The 24,230-nt window shown below is 41.0% G+C and overlaps 2 protein-coding genes across 2 annotated transcripts in view; both read right to left on the bottom strand.

Moving 5' to 3' along the window:
* Window positions 1-15,760, bottom strand: part of SEMA3D (semaphorin 3D) — a 77,179-nt gene extending 61,419 nt beyond the window's left edge. Inside the window, exons 1-3 of the mRNA XM_041477719.1 lie at window positions 15,604-15,760; window positions 3,232-3,294; window positions 1,512-1,631 (exon numbers count right to left, since the gene is read on the bottom strand). The gene's annotated coding sequence lies outside the window, so the exon portion shown is untranslated. The remainder of the gene's footprint in view (window positions 1-1,511; window positions 1,632-3,231; window positions 3,295-15,603) is intronic.
* A 5,367-nt stretch (window positions 15,761-21,127) lies between these two features.
* On the bottom strand, window positions 21,128-23,788 carry LOC121359029. The gene is given in 2 exon segments (XM_041477676.1): window positions 21,128-22,112; window positions 22,115-23,788. Coding segments are annotated over 2 exon segments (2,352 nt in total). The 3' UTR covers window positions 21,128-21,434.
* Window positions 23,789-24,230: the final 442 nt, after the last annotated feature.

Here is a 24,230-nt window from a genome sequence, read left to right as displayed (position 1 = left end):
AGAAATCAGCATGATACAATGGATCTTATACCCAGTTGCTTCAACTGGAATATTTAAAGTAGCAAAGCAAAGAAGTCTACAGACTTATTTCACTGTAAGCCAAATTATACACCACATACCAGACAATACCAAGAGCATTAATGGTTTATTAGGCAAAGAACACTACTGTGTACATTTCTCACAGCTTCAGTTTTCTGTTGCACGGAAAACACATTGGTCATCCAACCCACAGATTGTGGGGTACATAATGACAGATCTCAGTCTGGGCAAGCATTAATCCCTTTTTTCTTCCATTAGGATCTTCCCTTGATTCCATGTATCAGTGACAGAACAAGGTGGAACAACTTTAAATGAAATAGGATAGGTTTAGATTAGATTTTGGAAAGAAATTTTTCCTTGTGAGGGTGGTAAAGGCACCACCACCGGTTACCCAAAGAAGCTGTGGATGCTCCATCCCTGGAATTGTTCAAGGACAGGCTGGAGTGAGCTTTGAGCAACCTGGTATAGTGGAAAGTGTCCCTGCCCATGGCAGGGGGGGTGAAATTGGGTGGTCTTTAAGAGCCCTTTCCACCCAAACTGTTCTATGATTCTTATTCTGTTTCAGGTTAATCCACTTAGTAACTTTATGTGCCATTTCTTATACTCCAGAATTTTACCCAGCCTTGAAGAAAAGAGAAAGCTATTTCTATAGCAGCACAGGAAGCCTGCACCACAGGCAACCAACCAGACAGGTCACATCTCAACACTATCTGAGAACCGCGCCAGTGGGATAAATATAGCCAAGGTGTGACACATATAGGAGTTAAAAAGAGACTTGTGTACTAAGTGGCTGCTTGACACAACACCAAAATTCTTCTGTTTTGGGGGTTAGGTCTCAAACATTTACCACTTAGGATAGAGATTTCTTTGTCACCAGCAAATGAAAACCAATCAGCTGCTAAACTTCAGCTCAGGAATATGCCACCAGTGATGGACAACACCCAACACCTCCTTAGTGACCAGACTGCAACACATTACAAAGTCCTGAGATGTTGCCCTTGCACTCAGGCTCAGAGACCTTTCAAAGTGTTCATTACTCTCATGCACGAGGCATAGGAATCCCTCTGTGGGCCAAGGGTATATGTACATTAAAAAATAGAACTACAAGTTTCATCTTGAACTCTGAATGTATGTGTGTAAGGAAAGTATGCGCAGAAATGACTTACTAGAAAGGAAGACATCTGGGTTAGATGTTCTCTTCACTTAGTTAATCACAGGGAAGTGTCATTCCAAAGAACTTTGTGTATTAAGCCTGAGGAAAGTGCTTTGTTCAAAACTGATATGCACATACCAAATGTGAGAACGAGAGTTCCCGTCTGACCTGCAGAATCCACCATTTATCCTGTTATTTATGCAAGCTGCTGTCAGGTCATTTTTTACACACTCACATAGTATTTTCCAATCTGTGATGAATGCTAAACAAGATGAGGGCTATTCCTTGACATGTCACACTAGTGAGAAAGTTAAATTACCTCTTTGTGAGTTCCAAGTTCAATGTACCCACAGAGAGGGTGAAACGCTCCTGTGCCACAGACATAAACATGGGTCCGGTTGTACGGCTGAAGAACACGGATAAAATTGGCACATTCTGTCTGTTGGGAAGAGAAAGAGAAAGGTTACTTTTCATATTTATTCTTCTTTTTTACATTATACATTTCACTAAGTTACAGCCATAGCACTGGTGTACTTAAAACTACTGTAGCAGAGACTGTTTATGAAGTAGCTCAAAGCTGTGACAACTACAGTTTGACAGTGGCTACGAACCAGACACTTCATCAATCAGACCTGCAAACCTAATTCTGCAGTAAGGCTTACAGCCACAAGAAGCTGTGTGCCCACAGCACAAAGGTTTGGAGGGTATCTGTTCAGCCTGTGTCGTAGCAAACAACACCTGCCAACAACTGGGCAGAGGTCGCAGAGCCACTGGGTTTGTCTGGCTACCAGTCCTCCTGCCTTTGCTCCCAGCTCAGGATGCTGCACATGCTTTAACACCAAATATTGCATTGTTAAAGTAACTGTGGTGGGCTGAAAGGCTTCAACACACTTCCAAGGGTATGCTTTGTCTCTGCACCAACCACATTTTACTGGTGACTTTTATTTGATCACTTCTGAGTTCAGTGGGCTGTCCTGGCTCTAGCTGGGCTTGGTCCTTGCTGTGAAGCACAGGCAGATGCTGTGTGCTACAAGGATGATAGAGGGCTGGAGGAAAAGGCTTGCTCTAGCTTTCCCCAGAATGAAATTAATACAGAAACACAAAACAAGTACTTCAGAGGGAATACACATACTTTCTAGACATCACCCTACACCTAAGTGAGAGTCCAAAACAAGTATTTCCCTCCCAGGACCCTTTCCTTCTCTTAGTATAGAAATAGAAGAGCACAAAGATCCCATATACACCAGTATAAGAATATTCCCAGTGCTCAGCAAAGGTGTTGTTTAGGTTTTGACTGCTGTAAATATAATGGTAGCAACAAGTCAGAATAAGAAGTTGAAATTCTTCAGGCAGAGAGCTGAGAGTGTTTTGAGCTGAAATTTACCTTGGTAACTGATGTGCTGGACAGAAATTAGGAGATTTTTTTGAGACAAAATGAGGAAATTTTATTTTACATCCAGGAAATGTTTACATTTATGGGGCTAGGCTCTAGACATTGTGCTAAGCAAAACATATAAAGTTGTATTGTAGACACATATGTACCTTAAATATACTTCCTAAAGAAAATTTGTGGTTCCAGGGAAAAGCCATTGAGTCTGAGATTTTCTATTAACCCTAGCTGAAGCTGTCTGCAAGTTACGTTGATTTGTACACTGCTCTACTTCTCTGTTTCTTTAAAGAATTATAATGAAGTTACAATCAGGACACTCCCAAGAAAAAAGAAGCATTTTAATGCGAAAAAAGAAGATTTCATGGAAGTATCGCCTGGTATACATTTCTGAGGTAAGTCCATTCATCTCTCAGCTGCATTTATTACATCAAAGAAAAATCTAGCATGATTGCTGCCTCCAATATTGTATTTTTTTGAAGTATTAATATTTCAAAAACAATAGAAATGTAATTTTTTTAATTAAGAAAAAACACTTGGGACATTAATTCAGAAGTGTAACAAGAGCTTACTAATGCATTTTGTGCATTTAGTAACAAACACAGATATTCATAAATCTCAGCAACAATAAAAAAATATACATCATACTTACCTGGGCATCTTTCCCAGCTAATTTGCATAATTCTACCTTTTCTTTTGCTGCAGGCCAGTAAATCTGTAACATTGTTAAAAAAAGACAAAGATTATGAAGATTATAACCTGTCCTGTGACTGACAGATTAATTATTACATGAATAAACAGTTAAAACAGATTTATGCATGTTGAAAGACCTTGCTTGTAAATTGAAATGAACATGACTTAAATACAAGATTCCATTGCAAAAAGTTAAGAGGTTTTAAATTAACCCCCTGACCTTTGTTTATTTCTTCATTGGCTACATGTACTTTTAAAAAGTGTTCAGTTAATCTGGCCAGGGCACCTTGTCACCATTATGTGTTTCCCTCAAAGTTATGATGAGCCAAATCATCTGGAAACTAAGCTGATTGCAAAGCCAGGCAAATTACATTTGTGAAGAATTTAGGCCAGTGGACTTGGCATAACTGTTATAAAAAAATACTTAGCTCTTTCTGCCAATACTTTCTCTTTTATTTTGAAATAAAAAGAATTAGATTAAAAAAACTAAGGATAGCTCGAGGGAAATTTGTAGAACAAAAAGTACATCTGACAGAAATCAACAGTGCACGGTTAAAAAATGTCACCCATCAACATCAACTGAGTTTACTGAGAAAATGAAACAGAGGTTTAGAGTACAATCATGGACCTTAGATAAGTGGCATTAAGTATTGATACCGTTTCTCTTTCTTTTTTAATCTGCCCTGAAGAATTCTATAAAATAGGTTTTGATGTAGATGAATCCAGATGGCAAAATACTATCAGTTACTGTAATCCAAATTGTGGTAGTGGAGAAATATCAATGAACAACAGTTCAGGTTCTGTCTCATTGATTTCAATTAAGCAGTCAAGACTGGGTATGATTTAGTACATGTTTGATTCTCATAAATTTAAAATATAAGCTAAATACAAATTCTTCTACAACCACCCTGATAAAAATGGGTATTCTGTACTTCTAATTTTGACAAGACAAAACTATTGTTACTTCTCATAACTAATAGCAAAAACACCATAAATCTCACTAATTTTTTTAAGCAAATATTGATTAGTACACTCCTCAAGTCCCAGGCACCAGTCAGCAGGTCATTAGTAGTCACAAATGCCTGAGAGTAGTCTCCAATCACTCTTTACAAAATCTTAAATAGCAAATATATAAGAATGAAGAATTATTGCAATATGCATCAGGAATAAAAACATCATCAAGGAAGGATGCATAACCCACAGGCATACAAGAGGAGTTGACTGCTGTCATATTCCCTTTCACCCAGCTGTTGGCACCTTGTAGGAAGTGGCTTGACATACACAGGCTCAGTCCCACACGGGTAAGGAAAGCAAACAGCCAGTGTCCTGTGTCAAGTACCTTTATCACTTCCCAAAACCTAGAGTCACTGTTTCTCTCAGTCTGGAAACACTTTTTACCTCTCCCTCTTTCATTCCCAGTGAAAATGGATGTATTGGATTTCTGCAAGGAAATTAATTTCCTCTCACGTGAATTTAGTTACCTTTCTGATAAAAACCTCTTAGTAGAGATAATGGAGTTTAAGTTACTTAAACCTGAACCCTCTACAACAATATTTACATGGAGTCAGAGATAAGACAGTGTAACAGCATTGCAGCACTGGAGCACAACTTTGCTTTCCCAGAGCACTTTCTCAGAATGATGTGGTCATAGCATCCAGGTATGAAAATGCAATCTGAAACCAATCGTGCCAGGGTGTGTGGGTGGCACAGTGCACAGTGCCAGGAAGCACAAAGGCAAGTACTGGGAATGTCAGGAAGGGTTGAAGGTAGGTCCAGTCTGGTCTCTGCCTGGGCAGAGTGGGACGAGTCTCGATACCAACACAGTTAAGTTGAAGAAGAAGAGCTGATGAAAAGTTACCAGTGAAGAAAAGCTGATGAGAAGGAACAGAGAGAGGAATGTAAGATCATGGATCTCCAAACACATCTGGCCAAGGAGATTTATCTGAGCTGTCAGCTCTCTTGTTCACAAACTTTATGCCAAATTCTGCCCAAGATCCCTGAATCATTTACAGGAAAGACTAGAGGCTAAGGGGCTTGGGAGATGTTTGGCCAAAGTTTAGTTATCCAGTTAGGCAGACAAGATGTCCCTTTGTAGGCTTTTGAAAATGCCAAGCTCTCTTTGTCAAATACACAGAAGAACTGGAGGAGTTAAAAACAGAGACATCTGCTTCAAGGCATCAGAAGTGTTAATGGACTTGACTTAACCTCAATTCTTCTACAGATTCCTTTATGGGAACTAGTGTTTGTCCTACAAGGCTGAAACACACTCCCACTTCTATGGTAATTGACCACAGACCATTATATTAAAAAATCAATTGTTTTACTCTCTAGTTACTCAACAGTCTCAGTATTTAGCATTATATAAGGCCACATTAGACAATGAAAAGTGAAGCTAAGTGATCCAACTTGAAAATCAATTTTCAATTATATATGGAGGAGTAAAAGTGATGCTTATTTGCTTTATAAATGAGAAATGAGAGGTTCCCAGAAACTGTCAGTTCTAAATTGTAATAGATCACTAAAATTGCATAATAAATGCTGAGCAAGAAAGCATAAGCCTCATTTTTCATTACAGGACATGCTGTGTAACAGTACTACAGGTCTGGTTCCCGAAAACACTGACACAAGGAACGTCACACATCTGTATTGACTTTTCTGTAGAGGGTGAAATTAAGTTTTACTATTATATTTTAATCTGATGAGTTACTTAGTTTTACAATATCCCAAAAAAGTAAGACCACATGCTCCTGCAGTTTCTGCTAGATTTAAAATCATTGAGCTTTTAAATGGTTTGAAGCTTTGAAATTGGCAATTTTTTTTTTATTTGCATGCTTTATTTACAATGGTAACAGGTTATTAACAAATTTTTTCCCCAAATTCCTCAATAAGCAAAAACTTCAAGGAATGGGAACAAAAACCAGATAACCAGGCACTATTTATTAAAGGTGACAACAACACGGACTTAAGTTATAATCATTTCATGTTACAAACAGTAGAAATTATATATTTAATATATAGTTGCATCTGTATTTGAAATGTATTGTGAAATCTTAGAATAGCTTAGTGGAGTTACTGAATTTAAGGCAAGAATCCAACCAGTTGGAATATGTGAACTATATACTTAAAATAGAATACTTTTCTTAATCTTCAGTTTATTTTCCTTTTAAAATAACCATATCAAAATTCCAAAGGTTGGCTACTGTCATGATTTCCAGATTTTATCTTCTATTGCCCAATTAAAATAAAAAAAACAACCTTACCATTACTTTTAAATCATTCTTCAAATGTTTTCTTAAATTTAGCAACAGGAAAGAAATTAAATTCTCCTAATAAATGAAAGTTAATAAGCTCTTTTTTATCAGAGACAAAGAATACCTCCCAGGAGTATGAAATTAAGCAGTACATAAGTGTAGGACAGATAAGGTATCACTTTAAAGGGTAGCTGGAAATTGATTTCTAATTAAAACAAAACATTTAAAACCACAAAGGTCTTTCCTAAATCAGGAGCAGCAGATTTCTAAAAGTAACATTTTCCTGTCACTAAATATGCATTTTTATTATAAGAAAGGAATGAAAAGGAAAGCAAAGAAATTTTAAATGTGTGTGTATATATATATATATATATATATAAAATTGGTATGTGGATGATAAATATATATATATATATACAAATATATACACATGTGTATATACCTATGTGTGTGTGCATATATATGTATAAAAAATATATGGATCCACCCTTCTCATTCCAAAAGAGCTTAATTTCAGCTGCTATCTGTCACGAATTAATAATACTGGTATTTTACTCATTTTTCAGTATCTATCTTTATCAGATTTTGTTCCTAAGGTAACACTTCAGACTCTAAATCCTTAGGAGAAGGGATTCTCAAAAATAAAACAGTGAAGTCTGATTACAAAAAAAAAGTGTTGTGTGAAATTACAGCTTTTTCAAGAATCACTTCTAATTTGTCTTCTAAATCTAGGATGGTGCAGGACTTCATAAAATGAGTGGAAAATGCTATATATTGTCCACAATACAAAAGAGAAAGATCATAACCTACCTAAACCATTAAAAAACCCACTGGTCTTACTGCATCTGTTTGTAAGGTTCCAAAACAAGTTTTTAGTTAGGGAAGAAAACACAAGTTTCCAATGAAAATGGAGTGTGGTAGAGAAGACGATATAACTTGGTAAACAGACATTGGTTCACTGTAATACTGCACTTTATTAACCCAGCTGAAGCACACTAAGGTGCTAGAGCTGCTCTTCCTCATGGCTCCATTTAAGTATTTACTAAATTGTCACATGGAAACTGATTAGCTCAGCTCCAAAAAACAGGCACTAGTACAAGAAAAAAAAAAACGGTCTGATAAGTAAAGAGGTAGAAAGTTACTCATGACGTCCCTCAAGGAACAGAGCTCATCCTATTTCATGTACCCTTCAGTAGCTTTGGTAAAAACTCAGAACTCTGTCACAACCCATGCAGGTGACAGAAAGTTGACAAGCACCAGTGATACAAATGGAGTTGAATTATGCAGGAAGAATCAAAGAGCTCTGAAGACCAGAAATATCAACAGCCAGCAGAAATGGGTATAAACTGCCCATAAATAAATATCTATCATAAATCGTAGATTTTAGCAAAAATTAAATCTGAAACATTGGAGTAACAAGGATCTGTTCCACGGCAACAACATTCCTAAAGAAGTCGCATGAAGTATCCCAAAGAGCCACTTACAACAGCTGGGTAATGAAAGGAATAACTGCTCCATGAGGTAGGTGGTGCTGATAGCAGGGAGTGAGACCAATTGACCAACGTGACTCCTTCCAGTTTCAGATCCCCAGGACAGCCACGCTCATGCCAGCAGCAAGCACTTGAGTGTCCCATTGAGGCTGTCAGCTTTCAGCAGCCCTGGGGTTTTCACCAGAGCCTCTCCCTGTGCCTGATGCTGTGCAAGTGCTGCAGCACTTCTCAATCAGCGCAGCCCCTGGTCCCACACACCCCAAAGCGCTCTGCTAGTGGTGCATGGAGCATCAGCAGGGTGTGGCCCTGCCAGGAGCGAAGGGCATCAGCTGATCATCAGGTCTCAAAATACTCCCACACTGAATCTAGGGCTTGGGAAGAAAGGGAGTGCTCCCTTCCTATTTTAAAGGAATAAAAAGTGATAAAAGCATTTAAATGGAAATGCAGATTTTAAACAACTGCTTGATGCAGCAAGAGAAGGCCAGCTTTCTTCCCTTGTTTCATTCTGAGTACTAGATATTCATCATATTGATGCTTGAGGGAAGGTATGCAATAAAATTACAGCTTTCTGGGCATCAAAATGTCGTATTAAGGCTTTGTGAAGCATGTACACTATAACTCAGAAGCTTAGGCTCATTGGCATGGGTAAATTCCCCATATGACAGTCCCAACTGCAGCTGCTGAAGAACAAAGCCAGATTGAGTTGTAAACCCTTTGTCACAATGGCATAAGCAATATACTCCCCTTGAGAAACTCTTCTCCATGAAAAACTACCCCCCTGTGTGAAAAAAAAAATAAAAATAAAGGATTCATGACTTAGCTCAATGGGACCATAAAATGAGTACAGTAAAGGGGGCAACATGAGCCAAACAGACTGAAGAAAACCAGGAGACAATCTAATCCTAGTTTTGTTATTGCCTTACTATATGTGACAGTCAGGTCTCAATTTTCCCACCAGTAACATGACCATAATGTGACTTTCTTTTTTTGAATTTATTTTCTTGATTTTCTGAAGAACTTTGTAACTCATAGCTCAAAAATCAAAAGCAAAGAAAAACAGTAAGATCAAGGAGCACTGAGAAAACATACGACAGTGATCCAATAAGAATGTCACCCTGCTGCACAAGACAATATCACAAATGTCATGCCCCAATGCAAAAGAGTGGGTGTTCATGGATTGTATCCTGAGAACTAGGACATTTGTCACTGCTGTATACTGACCTCGGGTCACTTCACTGAAAATTACTGCAAGCACTAAAAATTTACTGAATTTCCCAGAAAACACTGGAAAGAATTTAATGCATTCTCTGCATTATTTTGTGGAAAACAAAGAGTGTTACAATTATCACAGAATCACAGAATATTTTGAGTTGGAAAGGACCTACAGGGATCATTGAGTTCAACTCTTAAATGAATGGCCTGTATGGGGACTGACCCCGTGACCTTGACATTATTAGCACCATGCTCTAACAAACTGCACTAATTAATGAAAAAATGATCTGATTTTAGCACACCATATTCGTACACTAGTTGTTCTCTAAATATCTCACATCTGCTGCATTAATGTGGGCAGTATGGAAGTCCACAGCTTGGGGAACTGGACAGATTGTCCTCACACACAAACCCTAACAGGAAGGTTACCCCAAGCAGGTCTTGCTACTGACTCCCACTGTAATTGCTGTACTCTGGAATTCAATATTTTAAAGTCATCAGCAAACAAAAGAAGCTGAAACATCTAAGTTCCTAATCTAAATTTCTCCCTGTATTTGAAAACTAACCAGGCTGTCCTTAGTGTTTTTTCATCTAGCATTCCTCGTAGCAGTTTCATCAAGGTTTAGCTAACTCCCAGAAATACTTAAGAGATCCTTAAAAGCCAAGAATGTATCCTTAATATTTCTTATATCTGCCACAGACCTTCACCTTTGGTACTATTTCCCATACCTGCAACACGAATCCAGGAAATAAACTTACCAGAATTTCCATCTCCAATTATTTCAGAGTAACAGAAAATTGGATCTCTGATGGATATAATCTGATGTAACAGGAAGGGGGAAAGAGAGACCATGAGGCTTGTTTCAAAGTGATTTACAACACAGCAGGAACGCCAGTGTTAGTGTACAGCATTCTTTATTTTAATGGTGCTGTCAAACTGAGTAAAATGCACTGGAAGTCAGAGGAAAATAAAAGCTGCGTATCTGGAAGACACATTCACAAGATTTTGGTAGCTCAAATTTGGCAGGTGGCTGTTAGAGTGAAACCTCATATTAGAACCAAATGGGCTTTAATATTGCATCTGTCTGCGACAAAGCAACATCTCCACATGCCCCAGTTCTCCTCTTAAACTGTGATCTCCAACACAGCTTAAGTAGCAGCCAATACTTCCATCCTCAAGGGTTTTCTGAAAAGTGCATTTTCATGTGTATGTTATGAGCACATGTGAAAGCTTAAAGAAAATAGACCAGATGCTGATTTCATTTACACTGGATGAAATCTTAAAAGGTGTCAGTGCTTCTACACTTAATTTTCCACAGTGTAACCACAGCAGACTTCTGACTATTGTCTGTTTCTCCTAAAAGGAAACCATACACCAGGATTTTTAGGGTAAATGGCGTTGCTCCTGACATGTTTACCACTTCAGACTAAAAACAAATCCTACCTTTGAAAAAGGCAATGACCAATATAACCAAATGTTTTCAGAGAGCAGGATACTGGCCATTCTTTATAGCTAAACACACGGACAAAACACAAAAATGACAGCGGATGTTTATGGGAACATAATTTATAGCAACAATGCAAAAGGAAATAACAGAGACACTCTCTTCCACCTAAGACTGCTGTCATTCTGGATTCATACTGCTTTCTTCACGTTTTGCTCCATCTGTGCTTTTGTGACTGTAAACACTTTTCAAAAGCTTTCACTTTGTCTACACAGGTGCCTAAATTTAAGTCTGTCAAACAACTTTGTAGAGTAAATAGCTCCGAGGTAAGACTCCTCCAAGGGCTCGCAAGCACAAAGGTATCACCTCTGCCTCTGGAAGTCCCTAACCTGAAGTTTCACTGGGTTTATCCTAGATTATCCTGCTGCCCCACTTTCATAAGTTTAGATATCTCCAGTGGTTTCCACATGACTCTCTGGCCTTCAGTAATGTTTCCTGGAAGCAAACTTTTTCTTCTGACAGGTCAAGAAAGCTTCTCTCAGACTGTCTGCAGTTTTGCTGACAGGCAGGAAGCTAACTTCCTTTGAGCTATAGAATAAGCAGCACATATTTTTTAAGAAGGACCAACTTGGTATTACTGTGTTTCAAGGCTGCAATAAACACCTCAGACTCTGTATGTATTCCTGAGGCTCAGGCCTGGTGGCCAGAACCAAAGCCTCCTTTCAGTATTGGCTAAATTCCCACTGGGTTCATTGCTAATTGAGACCACGCTTATATAGACTGACAGAAAGTTTCTCAGAGCAATGAATGTAAAATTCTGCTCCTGTATCTCAAGGGTGCTGTTTTACATAAATATGCATATGTATTTGCATACATGTTCCCCTTCCTGCAGAGATGGGTGGGTCACACTGCAAACAGTGCTGAAATACAAGCCCACTTGAACTGCTGGCAAGCACTGGAGTTACAGAAAAAAAATATGTGCAGCTATTTCATAAGCATTTACCCAGCAGATAAATATATATTTATGCACATGTATATTTTTCTCTGTGAAATACAGAAAACAGTCAATACAAGAGGGCATTCAAGGATGTCACAAGACGGCTGCACATGCCAGAAAAACAGTAGCAACTACAAACCAAGGATGCTCCAAGCGATGGTAATTTGTAACCCGGAGCCAGTGCACACTGGGACAGATGAAAACAACTTGCTCCAAAGCTGCTATTGGGGATCTGACATGTTTATCTATTTGGCCCACATGGGGCTGTGTCTTCTAGCACTGACAGCTCCTGCAGGTTGGCAGCTTTTCAAAAGCTTGTCAGGCCTTGATAGCATTCCTATTCCCGCGGAGCTGGGCGGGTCGCGCTGCGGATCACACCGTGATAATCGCGCTGACATGTAACCCCGCGTGCACTGTTAGCACAGCCACAGAAAGGGGCACCACGGCTTTGCAGATATTTACCCACTGTTTACCCAGCTGACAACATTTTGTATTTCCTATTTATTTAGCTTAAGGAGTAAAAGAGAAAAGGCTTTAAGCAAACTCACAAGAAAACTTGATGTACTAAAGTGATGTTTCCACTAGGATCCCAGAGCCTGGTGTTCCTAGAGAATTTCTTCTCCAGCCTTCCAGCCTCTCGTGCTATTAAACATCCTTTTGTTTTCCACAGCACTTCTGGGGTAATGGCACAGAGGCCTTCAGCAGAGCTGCTTTCTTTCACTGATCATCTTTATTTTACTCATAGGAAGAAATCACAATTCTTCCAGTTTGCAAACAGCTTGCAGAATTTGTCAGGCATGCGAGGATCTTTCAAAAAAAGACTATGGCACTTGATAATGCCACTCCAGCAACAGAAGCTAAAGGCTTCTGTACAGGAAAACTTCAGCAAAAATATATCCTTGCTACAGAAAGATGATTATCTGTTGCTAAACTTTATATATTTATTGACTATAATCACTTTAGCTTTCTGCATTTGCCTGTCATTCTGGGAGACTTGCTTATTACACTGTGGTACTTACTGTTGTTTTATAATGAGGTTTGCAAGCACTGGAAACCGGACAGACTTTTTTTCAAGCTGCCTGCTAAGGAAGTTTTCAACCTATTACACAATAAATTGAATAACAACTAGAGTGATTTAAGAAATTGGGACTCCAGCAGAACTATTGATTTATTTCATAAGGAAAAATACACCAGGAAATAAAGCTATAACTTAATATATGTAAGTCAAATTAACTAATTTGGGTAAATAAATAGGTTTTAAAAAGGAAGTTATTCAATTATATATATGTATACATTAGAGAAGGGAGCAGGATACAATGCTTTGGATGCTTCTTTGGATACTATTCCAGAAATGTCTTAATACAGAGCTTCAGACTCTAAAATATAATCTTGCCAAGTAAGTATATCCTCATATGAGAATAAATTGCTGGGGATTCTGACTTGGCTTTTGGAGGTATCAGTAGCTCCTAACAAAACAAATATCTGAAATTGAGAGCCTTATTAAAATAAGATGAATCTACCCAGCACAGAGCATTCTAAATGCTCTGTTTTAAATAAAGGAAACCCTAAACTATGAACAATCTTGCATTCTAGTCTCAAAGTTGTTATACCTCTCTTGCCCCCTCAGCTTGCTTTTAACACTCCTTCCTCAAAGTCATTAATAAACACATCATTTACAGGCAGAAACTTATTATTCTAATCAATTTCTACTCATTTTAGTGGCTGTGTATAAGCAGATTATTTTTTCCAGACGACTCATACTCCAGAGGAGTACAAAGGACACACTTCAGACCCTTGTAGTCCCAACATGTGTGGTTTCCTCACGCTGGGAAAGCCTGGAAGGGAGCCGCCTGGCCCGGCGCCAACCCAAACTACGGTCAGTCTAAACACAGCACCGGCAAATGCTACTTTCTGACACTTCCCTGCTACTGTAGAGTATCCTCTAGCATCCTCCTCAGCACTGAGATTTATACACAGTTCCTCAGGCTACTTCCTTCATCTCATCCCTTCCCTCCACCGACAAGATTCAACCAGCCAAGCACAGTGGAATCAAAGAGAAACACTTGCGTGACACTGCCTTCTGTTACCTGGGCATTTATGCAACAAGACACATTTATGATGCCCATGGAGGCCTTGGAAATCATCACACCAGGATGCTCTGCAAGGCTTCTCAAGTCAGTTCTTCCCACTTAGATATATTCTGCCTCATATGTTTTTTTCTAAGAAGTTAAATATTATCTGAATAGTTAAATTGTTATTAGTTTACTACTAAAAGAAGAAGAAGTATCTGAACCTGCACACATATTTAGTCTAGATATGCAAGTGCTTAGGAATTTTTTTCCCTCCTTTCAGGTTACCACAGATATGTAAGCATACATTCTCTATTCATCTTAGGAAATGCAAATTTTCCTTCCAAATACAGAGTCTTTTCTCTGTAACATCTATACCAATGTCTGACTGCAGGTCAGTTCTCCTGGCTCTGTGTTCTGCTCTTCTTGGAAAGCACCAGGTCCATAATGATCAGTGGGGGCTTGGCCAAAGGCAAAATGTCACCAGCTTGGACTGAGGGGTGGCTCACACAGGGTGCTGCCACCTCCAGCAAGGTCTGGGCTCATAAAGCCGCACTGAGCATAATGGGAAGTGACAGCACTCAGCATCTCTCAGCAGGCAAGCAGCATCCATAGAAACAGCAGTCTGCTATTCACACAAACAAAACTTGCTTTGTACAGAAAGCCTACACCAAAAATCAATTTGTAGTCTGAAAATTTGCAATTATAATTAGCAGTGCTGTTATTAATGCAATATCCTGAGGGGGTGGTGGATTTTGAGTCAGTTACTGAGATGACAGAAGCAAGTTAAGTGCTTGATAAAGCATCCCAGGAAGAAATTTCCTGAAATACTTAGAATCTGAGTTTTACAAAAACTGGCATGTGCAGCATTGCTGAAGTCAAGATAAGGAACAAGATATTCTGCCTGGTACTGTATCTCTTCTGTACAATGACAGCAAGTGCTGCTCTCAAACATGTGGGCTAAATAGTCTCTTGTTCCACCTGTTCAGCCCCTGCCTGCAATCGCATTAATTCAGGGTCAGTTACCTCTTCAGAGCTGGCAGCAGAACGCAGTAATTTAAAACCCCCCTCTGGTGCCTAAAGAAAATACCAAACACAGCTGAGAATTCAAATTTTCTTCATATCTGGAAGAAGCAGGAAACCAGTTTTCATGTGCTCCCGTGCAAGCATCTGGTTTTCACTCATAGCAGTCAACTGCGCTTACAAAAGCTCCAGTTCACCATGTCTGCTAGAAATATTGAAGGCTAAATTGTCATCTTATTATCTCAATTTAACACATTGTCACTGGGCACAGGCAAGGGACTACAGCAGATCCCAGTGGAAGCTTTTCCTATCACTAGTAATTCTAGATATTAACAGAAATGCTAAAATTGCCACTTATATTTTGCTATAATTTAAACCATCCAAATTGCTTCTGCTCTGTTCAGTATTACAGTAAAGCAATCCCAGTGATGCCAGGAAGCAATGAAAGAGCTGTCTTCAGTTATTTCCTTCCAAATGCTTTTAAATGGGGAGGGTAAACATGACCAGAAGAGTTGAGAAGTGAACACTCTGAGCTACATTTTCCTGTTTGCTGATATTTTGATGCTACTTTCATGCACTGCAGGGCTCTTCCACATAGCTAATCTCTTGCAGGTCATCAGTCACACAGGAGACCATACAGCATGAGAAATTCAATTGCTTAAAGATAATATGTATAATTGTGGGAGGTGAGATTATCAAATCCTGGTAAATTGCATTGCAAAATGAATATGCAGTTACCCAGTGAAGAAATAAATAAATAAATAAAAACACAAAACAAAACAAACAAAAAAGGAATTTAACAAAATTTAACTTAGGAGGTAAACTCCATGGAAAGCACACTGACCTTTTTTACATTTTTGTTTACATCAACCAAGTTGAGCTGGAAGATGTGGTCCTTTGTCCCGACTAGCAGCCGGCCCCTCTCCTCATCTAGCAGCAGGGTTCGAAAATCAAGCCCCTCTGTTGAGCCCAGGAATGGGATGCAGCTGTTGGAAAGCAGCAAGTCTGTGGGAAAACGAAGAAAATCTTTATAATCAAAATGTTTATATATGACTCATCAGTGTCTTTTCTAAATATATGCAACCAGCATGGAGTATACCAGCGAGATAAGTGCAGTCTTGGAGCACGTCTTTCCAGAGTCATAATACAATTCCCATTAACTTCAGGGCTCTCTGGCTCTTTTTTTTCAACTTCCAAATTGGGTAATACTTCCTTTCACAAAACATTTTTCTACGTAAAATTTTCTTAATATACAATCTGTATGGCACAGAAGAATCAGAAATTCAACATAAATTAGAAACCATGAAAGACAGATCTTTGCAAAATGTGTGCTGTATCTTTCATTCTAAGAAAACTAATTATGTTTATATTATCATACTCATGGATACACATGCTCAAGGATCAATACCTCACCATATTTGGTGCTCCAAATACAAAGCAGCAAAGAAGGTCAATCCCAGCCAAGAATAATTAGGAGCAGGAAATAGTGGGTAGGGACGTTTGAAGATCATCCAGATCAATCCCCGCAGTATGAGGATGAACATCTTTCACTAGATCAGCTTGGTCAAAGCCCCACCTAACAGGGAGATGATCACTTCAAGAATGGGGCATCCACAACTCTGGGCAACCTGCACCAGTTTCTCACCACTCTCATAACAGAAAGTGTCTTTCTTATATCCAGTTTCTATCTACTCCCTTTCAGTTTAAAATTATTGCCCCTTGTCCTAAAGGGTACTAAAGGCTTTGGTAAAAAGTCCTTGCCCATCTTTTTTACAAGGCCCCTTTATAAACTGGAAAGCTACAATAAGGTCTCCTCAGAGCCATCTTGTCTCCTGGTGGAACAACCCCAAACCTCTCAGCCTGTCCTTATATGGAAGGTGTTACAGCCCTCTGACCATTACCAGGGCTCTTCTCAACATTCATTCCAAGGTTCAAGTCTTTCTTGAAGTGGCTGACCCAGAACTGAATGTAGGACTGCAGGTGGGATCTCACCAGAGCAGACTGCAGAGGCAGAATCCCCTTCCTCTACCTGCTGAACACACTTCTGGTGGTACAGCCCAAGGTACAGCTGGCTTTGGAGCCTGTGAGCACACACTGCTAGCTCAAATCCATTTTTTATTCATTTACCAGTATGCCCAAGTCCTTCTCTGCAGGGCTGCACTCAACCTATTCATCACACAATCCATCCACCATCCAGTCTGTGTTGATATCAAGGATTGCCCTGACCCAAGTGTAGGATCTTGGACTTGGCCTTGTTGAACTTCACATCGCTTACACAGGCCTCTGTCTCCAGCCAATCAAGGGATCTTCAAAGATAATTTATTCCAATTCAGTGAGGATGGTATAGTAAGGGGAATATCCAGCAGCAACACCTCTAAGATCCCTATTAAAATAAAAAATTTGACACTAAAGTTTTACTGTGAATTAACAGTAGCTTCAAATCTCTTTAAAAACGTAATTAGGAAAAAGAAATGCTCTATGAAACTAAGGAAAGAATCTATAAAGCTGCAAAAAAGCTAAAGGGCTGTAAAATAAAAATTCTGGAACATTCTGCCTAATGAATACTCACTCTGTGGACGTAATTCTGGATGAGGACACAAACAACATATAGAAAAGAGCAGAAGCATAGTTAAGTCTTGTTGGGTAGTCATTACTTTGGGGAAAAGAAAATAAACATGTGAATCAGTTCTTCCACAAGCAAACTCTCCAAGCTAAATTATTTGGAAATCATCAGACAGAAAGGCAAATCCTGTCTTTAACGGAACATTTCTTTAAAAACGTAATTAGGAAAAAGAAATGCTCTATGAAACTAAGGAAAGAATCTATAAAGCTACAAAAAAACTAAAGGGCTGTAAAATAAAAATTCTGTAACATTCTGCCTAATGAATACTCTGTGGACGTAATTCTGGATGAGGACACAAACAACATATAGAAAAGAGCAGAAGCATAGTTAAGTCTTGTTGGGTAGTCATTACTTTGGGGAAAAGAAAATAAACATGTGAATCAGTTCTTCCACAAGCAAACTCTCCAAGCTAAATTATTTGGAAATCATCAGACAGAAAGGCAAATCCTGTCTTTAACGGAACATAAAATTAAGGATATTTCCACCTTCCTGGCACTGGATGGACAATGTAGCATTCCTGCTAGAAAAGCCAGACTTACTGCGAAAGTCATTTGCACATCCTGATCATGATGAAAATTAGGGCCAGTGTTTTGGAGAAAATGTCCTGAATGAAATAAAGGGGGAAAAAAAAGTCCTGAATGAAATAAAGGGGGAAAAAAAAACCCACCTAAACATTTTTCTCAAAGGTCTCTCACAAACCATGTGACAGGGAAAAAAATTAAGTTCTGGTGCTGGCTAAAACAGCACTCTGGGAGGAAAAATATTTTATCATTACTAATCTGACTAACTGGAATATAATTGTGACAGTTATTTTTTGGCTCAGTCACTTCTACTTAAGTTTGTGTGCATTTGTCTGGCTCAGTGCAGGGTGTTGTTAAGGTACAATCTGAAAACAAATTGTCGCGTATTGCCACTCCTGTTCCCCTAGGTGAGATTTATTTGGCAGTTCTTTGGAAAAAAAAGCCTGCTTCACACTGAAAAACTATATCCAATGCTGGGCACTACTCTGCTCTACATCAGCACTGTCCTTTCTCTCATATTTTCTGTGAAGACAATGATGTCAGGGTTTGTTTTCTAAACTAGTAACACTTTAAAAGATCTGTTCATTAATTGCCAGCAAGATCATTTAGGAAAATTCCTTCCCATCTGCAGCCACAGGAATTTGATCTAAGGAATGATAAATTATATGCTTGTGCAAATAAAAGCATGGGCCTTTGCAAAAGTGTCAATTACAAAAATATGTGGATTTGATTCTACACATACATGAAGGATTATGACTGAGACTCCTCTCTATTTCCCATTTCCTTTTTATTTGAAAGGAATGATCTCTGAAGAAACCACTCCAAATGGACATTTCTCATCTGTTGTTTAACAGTTCTAGAATTTCTCAGTAAGAAAACCCCACCTAGAAGAGCTACAACAGTGAGGGAAAATGCTGCCTCATGACTGAAATGCCCAAGTGGGAGTGAGCCCTGTCTGATGCCTTGTACAATCATTTATTTCACTACATCATAAGGAAAACATCCATAGAATATTCCAGATTGAAATGACAAGACAGCACACTCCTTTCTTACTGACGCAGCTGACAACACAAGCTGCAAAGCAGTGAAGAATCAGGTTTGGCCAGTCATTTACTATTGAACACAGCTTGGAAGTAAGACTCTGAGCATGAGCGTTGATAAGACTGGAACTGTAACATGACCTAATAAAACTTCACAAGTAAACATTAACAGAGGGTTGATTAAATTGCAGCCAAATTAATCACCGTTCTCACTCCATAAAACAACACAATCCAATCTTATGTGTTGAAATTCCCCTTCACAATGAGGCATATTTACTATCACCAAGGACATTACATTGGAAAAATTTACTGTGAAAAGCTCATTTCCCAATGATTTTCAAGCTTAGAGCAAGCTGTCCATTTGAATCACTGCATCTCTGCAGCCTGGCTAACACAGAAACAGCATTCTCACAAGGCACAGTAACAAAGTTAGTTACAGGGATGGTCTTTCATGAGTACATGTGCAGCACTCAGTTTTATAGTCTCTATTTGCTGTTTTCCTCAAAATTAAGTACTTTTTTCCAGCTTGGTGATTAAATAAGCATCCAGCTAGCTCCCCTTCTGGGTTAGTATTTCACTGCTGAGTGGTAGAAGCTGGAATAGTGACTGGATTTTATTCATTTAGCACAGTATCTCAGTGGACTTGGCTTACAACAGCATGATCATTGCTTACTTAAAACACCTCCAGCAGCAGAGCCACAGCAAAAAGGCTTCAAAAGTAAAAACACCATTCTGATAATACGTATTTGCATTTATAAAACATATTTAGACTGCTTAGCATCAAGTCACATGTGTGGTGACCATGCTACTACCATTCCTCAGCTCCAGGACAGTGTAAGAATGCAGCAATGTCTTGGCTGAGACTCAGAATTCCCTTTGTGACAAGTTACAGACTTTTCTTAATGACAAGCCACACCAAAACTAGCAGAAAGGGAACATCTCAACGTCCTTCAAAACAGTTACACCTAATGACACCTTTGAAGGCCTCTGAAATTTAAGGTCGTATAATGTTCGTATACTGCACAAAACAGAGGTCGCCTCACTTTCCTTTAGGCAGGAACAAGTCCTTTCTCATGTTGGAGAGTACACATGAAGATTTACCTGGGCATTGTAGAAATTCTCAACCAAACTTTTGAGATAAAGTATTTATAGCATAACTGCAGCACTTTATCCAATCCCTAAGGTATTCTAAAATTGACCAGTTGACCCCAGATGTATTGGTACAAAGGCAAAGAGAATAAATACTTCCAAACTACTATGAATCTTACTATGTACTGCAAGAAGCAAATTATATTTTGTTTAGCTGCATCTCACCATGGACAAAGCTGTGCATGCCAAGTGGCTCTCATTGCTATACAATATTACATAGGCCTGGTGGAAAAGGTTATATTTGTAGATCAGCAGGGCTGCTCCAAAAGGACACAGATAACCATAGAGAAAATGGAATAGAAACAGAAATATTTCTCTACTCCTAGAAACAGGAATAGAGAAAACATAACGTTCTGCTGTCACAATTTTGTGTCAAAACCTTGGTTATGAGAAGAGAAAGAAAGGTGTATTAAACCACATGTTTTGCAGTTAGGGACTTCTCTGTCTTCCTCTTTTTGGACTGAATTGTTCCCCAGGAGTGTATAAAAGTGACTCTGGAAAGAAAACTTTTCCAAAGATTCCTAAAAAATTCAGGAGTACTCTGCTGCAAAATTTCAGGCACTTTTAATTCAAGCTCTTTTTAATTCAAGCTTCAAGCATTTCTATGGGAATTCCTGAGAGACCGCATACTTAATATATCCAACATATCTGATTGCAAAAAGTCTTTATTTCAGATAAGGGTAGAGGAAGGACATCCTCTAAGATACTGAGGGTTAAGTACAAGGAATAACACATTTCAAGCAATTTGAGAAACATCTCTTTTTATTAATTTTTCAAACATAGATATGTTTGAAAACAGACAATTCAGTAAAGAAGGGTAAATTTTACAAAACTAAGGGTAATTTTACAAAACTGACTACACTAAAGGGCCTCTGGAAGGAACGCTTATAAGCAAGTCTAATTAAAGCTACAGTTAGAACTACAAATAAAGCTACAATTACAGTTACAACTACAACAAAAGCTACAGCTACAGCTACAACGACAGTTACAACTACAACTAAAACTACAGCTATAACTAAATAACTACATTAAGACCCTAAAAGGTTGCTGTCTTCGAGGTGTTCCAAGCAACCTCTATCGGCTTCACGGTCTTCCATGAGGATGTGCAGGTGGAGCCAGTTTCTGCCTCGCAGACTTGGTCACCGTTTTAACTGGAAGGTGAAGGACAAGGCCACTCCGAGATGCGTCTGCACAGTGAATCCACGTGCTGCAGCATCTTCCTTCCGCAGGAGCAGGAAAGCAGCTTCGGGATTGCCAGTGACAAATGCAACAATTGTGCAGAGTTCACGTGGCTGCCATCGGGTGTGATGCCCCCAGCACAGCTCTGTGCAGGGAACTCCTCTCAGTGGCTGGAGAGCATCATCCAGAGGCGATATCGCAGCTGGCCATAAGCTTGCATCGCCTCTCTGTGGGTGGCCGGATCTCGGGCCAGGTGCTCGAAGAGGTTGAGCGGCTCAACCCCTCGCATTGCCGGCGGCAAGCTGATCTCTGCAGGAAGCCTCTCATTGCCTTGCACAAAGTGCTCCAGGCGTTTCAACTGCAGGCAGCGGTGCAGGTACGCCATGACGTCCCACAGCCGCCGCTCAAATTCCCGCCTGCGCCACTGGGACACCGGTACTGTGGTCAGCACGTGCATGACCACAGTCTTCCAGGTAGAGCTGGAAAACCCTGTGCCCCTCAGGATGCAGGTGAAGACCTGCAGGCATTTCAGATGCAAGCTCTGACATGGCAGCTTCCTGGCGATGTGCTGGAAGAATTTCGCCTCTGCCACAGCGTACGTCTCAGGCCACGCTGTGCTTGCAATGATGTTGGCCTTGGCAGGCTGACTGCTCACAAAGTTGATGGAGCCACCTTTCTGGGCCTCTGTGGGCTGGCTGACCACAAAGATGTCGGAGTCCCCTTGGCGCACCCCAAAGAGCATCTCCACCATCAGGCTCTTCTTGCCTTTGCTCAGCTGGAATTGGCAGGACCGGCTGCAGGACTGAAACACCAAGTGCCATGAGTATGAATGAGGCACATGGATTGAGGCACATGGAGCCACGAACATCTCACCAGCTGGTGGAACCAGTGGGAGGTCTTCTCCACGTCCAGGTAGGAGCCGGTGCAGAGTGTCTCTAGGAGGCTGCGCTTGTGCTTCCGCCACAGCTCCTCCTGCGAGTCGTGCACGAAGCACAACAGCTTCTCGCCCAGCTGCTCCCTCTTGCACGTGCACACCAGCTCCACGCGGACGCTGAAGGTCCTTGCTGCCATCTGCCCTGCGCTGTTCAGCTCTAGGTGGAAGGCGTGCCCTGGCGGGGGATTCAGTGGGACCAGCACACGGTACACCCCATCCCACTCGCGGGGACTCCAGCCCTCAAAGGCACTGCCCACACCAATGGCTTCTTGAGGCACTGGGTAGAAGCTATTGCTCACGCTGTCCACAAAGACACGCGTGAAGCTCTCCATCAGCTCAGCTGTCACTGAGCAACCTCTCTCCAGGTCCTCAACAGGCCACTCTACACGGTCAACTAAAAGGATGGCTCCCTCATTCCCAATATCTTCGGTGTCTTCTCCATCTTCAATTCCACCACTGCTGTTTTCTTCCTTGTCACCATCACTGTCTTCATTTTCACTGGCAGCCACATTACCTTGTTTGTCTTCTTTTCTATCCTCCTTCTTGTTTTCCTCCACATTCACATCACCCTGTTCTTCATCCTTGTTTCTGTCATTGCCATCTTCTGTAACTTCCTTATTTTCTTCCTCAGTTTTAGCCAAAGCACCATGGGCTGCTTCATTCCCACGTTCACTGCTATCTTCCTGCCCAGTGCAATCCCTGCTTCTCAGTTCACTGGCATCACTGCTTTCCTGCACCTTGACATCCATGTATTCTTCCTGTCCGTTTATGTTGTCTTCACCTTCATTTACATCATCATTGTTGCCCACCTTCAGATTTGTACCATTGGTGTTTTCTTCACTTCCATCTCCTTCTTCTTCCTGTCCAGCATCCTTGTCTTGCTCCACCTGTACATCCTTGTTTTCTCCTTCATCTGCTTCATCCAGATCTTCTGCCTTTCCAGCAACGTTGCCAGGTTCTTCTTCATCTCCTTCAGCAGTATTGTCTCCTGGCACATTCCCATCACTCCATCCTTCATCTTTCGTTAAGTCATGGCCATTGTCACTGTTAACATCTCTGTCTTCCTTCACCTTCACATCATCACTGCCTTCAATGGCATCATCGTTGTCTCCTTCATCTGCAGTCACAGGACTGCCTTCTCCGTCATTTCCACTGCCGCTGTCGTCAGCCTCCACAGTCACATCAGAGTTTTCTCCATCTTCCTCTGAATCAACACAGACTTCTTCCTCTTCTGTTTCCCACTCGTCATCTCCCGAGGTGTTGCAGAAGCTCTGGTCCTCGCTGCTGCTGCTGCTGGCCTCACAGCTCCTTCTCCTGCAGCTAAACCACAGGCCCAAGAGGAGCAGGAGTCCAGCAAGAACCCAGAATGGCCACTGCTGCAGGGCACCAAAGAGCATGGCTCCCCAGCCCTTGTCTGGGGGCCCCCGCTCCAGCTCCTGCAGCAGCCGAGCCATCTCATGGTCCAGCAGCTCCTGACGCTCCTGCATTCGCCGGTGCGTGGCCTCATCCAGCCCATCCCCAGCCGGCTGGGGGTACTGGATCAGGCTTTGCACGAGCACAAACAGGAACGGTAGTAAAGCCATGGTCTGCAGGAGAACACACAGGAAAGGGTTCAGTGGGGCCAGAACGGAGACAGACAGTGGGGGTCAGGAGCCGCAGGGATGTGGCGGCAGGAAGGAGAGGGCCCCCGGCGGCCGGCAGGCGCGAGGCCTGCACCGCTGCCCGGCAAGCACCGCGCCCTCAGCAAGGCGCTCCCGCCGGGCGCTGGGCCCTGGCTGCGGGGGCAGAACGGCCCGGTAGCGGAGCCTCTGCCTTCTCCAGCCGCAGCCTTCCTCCAGCCCCAGCTCTCCTCCAGCCGCAGCCTTCCTCCAGCCCCAGCTCTCCTCCAGCTCTGTCTCCTCGCTGCTCTGCACTCACCGCTCGCCCAGGCTCTACTGGGGCAGCAGCCTGCGCTGCGGCCTTTTATAGTTGCCCCCATTGTGATGCGGCCCCGGTGCTGTCACAGAGCCCAGGGCGCATCACCCA

Source organism: Pyrgilauda ruficollis, unplaced genomic scaffold, assembly GCF_017590135.1.
Source record: "Pyrgilauda ruficollis isolate IOZ18807 unplaced genomic scaffold, ASM1759013v1 scaffold112, whole genome shotgun sequence".
NCBI lineage: Eukaryota > Metazoa > Chordata > Aves > Passeriformes > Passeridae > Pyrgilauda > Pyrgilauda ruficollis.
Note: the sequence above shows the minus strand (reverse complement) of the source record. Positions and strands in the feature narration are given on the sequence as shown.